Below are 6,000 nucleotides of genomic sequence, written 5' to 3' on the forward strand. Positions count from 1 at the left end.
TGTCACTCCTACAGTAACAGACTCGTCTTTATCCTGACCATCAGTGCAAGCCTCAGGCTCCGAGGACTTCATCACACCTGCCACCTCCGATAATTCGCACTCACTCACTTCCATTTCTCCTCCTGTCTTCAATCTGGCATAGGTCTCACACTGCTTACACTTTCTGCCATTCTTTGACAAACCATCTCCCTTTTTTCCAAAGTGTTTACCTGATTCAAGCTCACCCTCTTCCTCCGTCTCTCTCTTCGACCTCCTTTGCCTCTCTTTTTCCCTCCATTCCTCCTCCGTATATGTATCGTTGTGGTAATATTGTACTTCTCCTAACATTCATCTCATTCTTGCCCTCTTAAGGGACGCCATTTTCCCACTATCATTCTAAACCTTTGTCTTCTCACATTTCCTCTTGGTTTTCCCAGTTTTTTTTTTTACCTTGAATCTAACAACTAATTCAATAACGTTACAATAACGTCACAACAAAGGTTTGTTAGCCACAAAATTCCAAATGTGGCCAAGAAAATAAGAAACATTTTGTGCTGGGAGAAAATGAACAAAATGTGACTGGTGTTAGAAATATAACTTCAGATGAGGTCTGGAATAACTATGTTTTAACATGTAAGACCTGAAATCAGTCATATTACATTAATTGATTTGCATTAGACCCATGTTCACACTGTAGTCCTCAAGGCTTCAAAAAAAGATATAGTCAATGGTGGGATTTCTATCATTAGCTAACTGGGCACCACTCATACTTGGCGCAGAACATCAATTTGTATGGTATATGTTACACTTACCGACAACGCCTGCTTAATTGCACCTGCGGGGATTGACAAAGTCGTATTGAATTTAGTTGAATTTGTGGTGTAACCACTAGCCAACAGGTTTCCAATGCTTGTCCGCCTCTAGTGTAATCAACTTGCTACAGTATACTCCCATTCCACATGGGGGCAGAGTTGTGTGAACTACTGAACTCCTCTTCCCTGCCAAAGGAATCCCAAAGGCTGAGCAATTTCTACTGATGCCCCCCCATCCTTCCCCTCCTGTCATCAATTAAGATCTGTTTCCGTTTGTCAACAGTATGCTTAGGATTTTATTAAACGATTTGAAGTAATTTGTGAAATACAATATGGCTCCTGTAATCGCGATATTATTTCACTTTAATTAGGCAAAATCTGTAATGGAACTGTGGCAGTAGGGTAGGGGTGGTGTTTTTTTATGTGATTACTTCCGAACCATACCACTGGAGTAGACGAAAAATGCAGCTGGGGGTGAGGGACTTTAGAAGGAGGCTGCAAAGAAGTGTATCGCGCTAATTCTAAAACGGCCCTCTTTGAATGCGATTTGTTGAGATTGCCATTCATCTCAGGCTCTGGGCTGTTATACGATTCCGTGGGAAGCAAATAGAGAATGCTCCGATTAGTAATTAATTTAGTCATCTTCCCCTCAATTCTCCCGGTGCATAGCAGCCTCGTGATCATAATGATGAAATTTGTATTTTGTCTGGCTACTTTCTGCCTGTTTACACTTAATGAACAGTAAATGATTTATCATTAAAATGCATCATGAAAGACCAGTCAGATAGGCATTGGACATATTTTAGTTTGATTTAGACATTTAGGACCCAGTAATCTTGATTGCAGAACAATAGCTGCAAAACCCATTGCTATAAGACATGGTAAACATGTCTTGGAATGAAGTAAGCCTATATATATAATGTATACTGTATGTAATGCACCGATGTTCATAATTATTTACTTGTACACATGAATGCTAAATGCAAGATCTGTGTTAGAGTCCAAACATAAAGAATAGGCAGCATTTCTTTCTTTGAGCTGTACACATTTGTGTTACGTGACCATTAGAGCAGTATTCCCTAGTACTAATTCAGTTTTGTATTTTTTTCACGCAGCTCCTTCCCAACCTTCATATTCATTCCTGGACAGAGGAACATGTGGTCAGTATCAACACATATCAATCGATTACTTATTTTGTTTAATTAACCATTAATAACCATTCTGCCTCCATTGATTATGAATAATAATGCTTTTCCAATTCCATCCCCACAGTACTTTTGGATGGAGCAGATATTTGGGGCGGGTATGTTCAAAGTCACCATATGAATAAACCCATCATTTTGGCGTGTATGTGTTTTAATTTGCATTTGTTTTCCGTGTTCTCAGAAGAGGGGGCATATGGCATGCAGCTGTATGGTGACCTGTTTAAGGAAAACCACATCACTGGCAAGAGGCTGCTGCTGCTCACGGAAACAGACATGCGAGACCTGGGGGTCAGGTCCAAAGGTCACATCATGCACCTCAAGGTACCATATTACCTTTCAAACTAGCATGAACTAGCCAGCCATTTCACAATGTGTCCATATGGTATAATTATTGAAATTGAGCAATATGCTCATACAAATTATTTTGACGTTTGAAGTCTATGTATAACATGCTTTCTCCAACAGAGTGAAATTGAGAAGCTGACCAATGACTACATTGGGCTCTTCCACTTCCCTCCACTAATGAAGGTACTGTATGTCCTTTCTCTTTAATGTTATGAAATGGTTGGCATTGTTTACTGTTACAATATGTTCAGTCTGGAAATCTCTGTTCCACAGGATGAGTGGGCAGAGGAGGAGGAGGAGGAGACGAGGAAGATCGTTAATCTGGAGCTAGTGTTTGGGTACCACTGGAAAGCAGGAACAGGTCACTCAGTAGGTCTTCAATGGACACTGAAAATATTCAATGACAAATAACCAAGATGTCTTGGTACTTTTTTTTAGATATTTTGTCCCTGCATTTTCAAATGTATCTGTAAAATAATTTAGTCTCAGTTCTGGTTTGGTTCAAATGCATATAGTCAAAGCAAACTTGTTGTCAGATAAGATTGAAACTGGTATGTCAAGATGGAAATGGTCATCTTCGAGATGCTGTTTCTCGAGGTAAAGATGCCCATATGTTCCCCATCAAACTCACGCAAACACTGACCACTGTTTCACTGAGCTTTCTTTGCCTTCAAGACATATCCTTACAAGAGAAACAGATTAATAAATATTTCATATAAAGCCATGCATCCCATCCACCCCCACTTGCTCATCGTCCTTTGTTAGGGTCTCAAACGCTGGAGAGAGGCTGCTTCTCCACTTGCTTTTTGAATTCCATAAAAAATAGCCCATTTAGCCAGAAGTCATTTTCTTTTTAAAAGGCAAATGTTATTTAATCTTTCAGCTGTTCATTGTCCCATCATAAATAGTCCCCTTTCAGTGAGTTCGGCGGGGCTGAAACGAGCCTGCTAATTGCCTCCCATTTCTTCTGACATGTGGTGCTTTAGTGGGTAGAAAACACAGCAGGGAGAAGGAAACAGGAGGCTGAGAAAATGAGAGCTAATTATTTTCCCCCTGCCTGGTGTCAGGTTCTGTGTCAGCCTTGTTTTTACAAACTGGAAGGTTTTTTTGCACTAAATAAAACAAACCCGCACTGCTTTTTTTCCCGCCTCTCTTTGCTGGCGGTGTCATAGTAGCAGCTGCACTTCTCAAAGACAAAATGAGGGCCTGCGATTGTGCGGCCACCATCTGACAACCACTGAGGGTCCCCTACTAATGAGGATATCACCGCGCAGCCAAGAGAAAGGTGCTGAATTATGTATGAGTTGTCATTAGAGCAGACGCACTCCGGTCTTGGGCATCATTATCAGACATTGTTTCTGCTGGAGTGATTAGACCAGCGTGGACCTGGGGGCCCTGGTGCGACTGGCCAGGGCCGACACAGGGCCGCTGCCTGGTGTGTCTCGGAGCCAGAGCCTTCCTCACACTTGCTCCCCCTTTGAGCCCCGGCCAGTCCCTGGGGACGGTGCAGGAGTGGGCTGAGGCTCCTCAGACGAGTGTGTTAGTGGCACTTCTTTGATGTCTTCTTCTGTGATCCTCCACACAATAGATTGGTCCACACCGTGAACCCTGTGTGGTTAAGCAGTGACCTGTGGCTTCATGGCTGGCTTTTGGGGATGGCAAAATCATTACTGCTTTGTCAGCATGCAATATTCAGAAGGAGTATGGCGTTGGGGTTTGCTCAGATTTGTATTTCCTAGTGAGGATTTGATCCCTATGTCCATTGAGCAGAAAATATTGAAATACTGAGTTGATTTTCAGCTAACTGGAATAACATTAGCATTACACTGTATTTTTTCACAAAAAATAGCACCATCTGTCAAGATTCTGCAAACCATATCCACTACAGGAAATAATACTAGATATCCACCATAGCAACTTATGTTTACCCCTGAAGTAAAATAAATGTCTTTGCAAGCATAGGTTGTTAATATTCTCATTATTATTAATGTTTGACCACTTGTTATGTCATCCTTCATGCTATGATAATTCAAGAGACATGCTATCCTCTGATTCTGAGAGCACATCAGTGTGGGGAAAGCACTCAATCTTCAAACATTTTATCTTAAGTGAACGCAACTCACACTGGATACTAGGTGAAAGCAGAATTCAAATCGAAAAGTACAACATAACTTGTGCTTCTGTCAAATTTGATCCGAATTTCATATACATTCACATTACAGAAATGTTCAGTTCTAAGGAATTACCTCTAGGCTGTGCTGTTGGTTTAGGAAAAAATGAAGTTAGGTTCTCAACTGACAGCAGTTCTATTTTATATTTTTTTGCGGAAAGCAACATAGTTTGGAACCAGCCAGGGATAAATAAATATACTGTAAGACCTACAATCTCTCTTTTTTAGGACTGCAAATGGAAAATGTACATGGAACTTGACGGAGATGAAGTTGCAATAACGTACATCAAGGATGTAACCTTTGATGCCAACAGACAGGATGTGGATGTCCTGAAGATGACCAAGGTGTGATCATAAGCATTACGCCATGCCATGTGCTGAAAGGGCATCCGGACTTAAAATCAACAGTCACTTGTCCTTTACATTTCTTTGTTGACGGTTTTTATGACCATTGAAGGAGCGTACCCTTTTGCTAAATGTTATGACATTTAAAGTCCCTCTTTGTATCTCCAGATAAATGTAATTATTCCTTGAATTGATGTCATTGCAGTGTTGAAGATGCACAGTGCTAGCTAGCTTATGCATGATGATTAATTACCATTTATCAAACAATTTCCTTGCAGCCCCCATTTGTGATGGACAAATGGGTAGTTGGACTACGGGACAATCAGGTTGTTGACTGCATTGTTAATTATGAGGTGAGTCATTCGAAACATATCCTATAGGGAGACAGTCCTACAATGACCTAACCATTGCACTACATAGGCCTACACTACACCACATTTAGGCTAGTCATTACCAATAATAAGAATTCTACAGTAAAATGTAAGTTCACAGTGTACTGTATGGTACGTCTTAAAAAAATGAAATGCATTGTGAATTTAATTTGACGTGTAAATGTGATCTGATGTTTAAAATCGCCTACAGTGATTGTTGTGTCTCTACACTTGCCACTAGAATGATGTGAGATCCCCAAGGTCTACGAGATATAGCCATGCAGTGATGTGGAACCCCACCGGTGGACGAGATGAGATCAAGACTGTGGAGCTGCTGATAGAAACAACCCAGTTGAACATAGAAGGGAACCCCAGAAGCAGATCAGATTCAAAAGGTCAACTTTCTTTTCTATTGTGCTTTGGATACAGATTTCATTGAGACGTGGTGCATTTAAAGCTGTCTTAAATACAGAATGAACAAATGTATGAGCACTTCTATGTAGCCAATCCTAACAGTGGATGTTCTTTCTTGTTCCAGATGTGGATCCCAGATGGATGTACAACCTGAGACAGAGGCAGCTGAAGAACCAGTCAGCAGCAGAGCAGCATGGTGCCCGGACCCCCACCGGTGGCTCAGAGACCTGCACCCTGTCTCAGTTCCTGTCTGTGTATGGAGACCAGGCCTCTTCCTACGCTGCAGCAGTGCGGAGGTCTCCCAACCGCAGCTCGCTCTCTCCCTGGTGCTCCCGCAGCTCATCCCCCACCACCGGCCT

At 41.6% G+C, this 6,000-nt stretch overlaps 1 protein-coding gene across 1 annotated transcript in view; it reads left to right on the forward strand.

Annotated features, from left to right (window-relative positions):
- The window catches only part of LOC111975186 (mitogen-activated protein kinase kinase kinase 20), a 71,779-nt gene that overhangs the window by 40,187 nt on the left and 25,592 nt on the right, over positions 1–6,000 (forward strand). Inside the window, exons 12-20 of the mRNA XM_024003401.2 lie at positions 1,907–1,951; positions 2,064–2,094; positions 2,178–2,317; positions 2,462–2,524; positions 2,615–2,710; positions 4,740–4,856; positions 5,135–5,209; positions 5,469–5,622; positions 5,766–5,996. Of these exons, the coding sequence (XP_023859169.2) occupies positions 1,907–1,951; positions 2,064–2,094; positions 2,178–2,317; positions 2,462–2,524; positions 2,615–2,710; positions 4,740–4,856; positions 5,135–5,209; positions 5,469–5,622; positions 5,766–5,996 (952 nt within the window). The remainder of the gene's footprint in view (positions 1–1,906; positions 1,952–2,063; positions 2,095–2,177; positions 2,318–2,461; positions 2,525–2,614; positions 2,711–4,739; positions 4,857–5,134; positions 5,210–5,468; positions 5,623–5,765; positions 5,997–6,000) is intronic.

The sequence above is a fragment of the Salvelinus sp. IW2-2015 genome, linkage group LG2, assembly GCF_002910315.2.
Source record: "Salvelinus sp. IW2-2015 linkage group LG2, ASM291031v2, whole genome shotgun sequence".
Lineage (NCBI taxonomy): Eukaryota > Metazoa > Chordata > Actinopteri > Salmoniformes > Salmonidae > Salvelinus > Salvelinus sp. IW2-2015.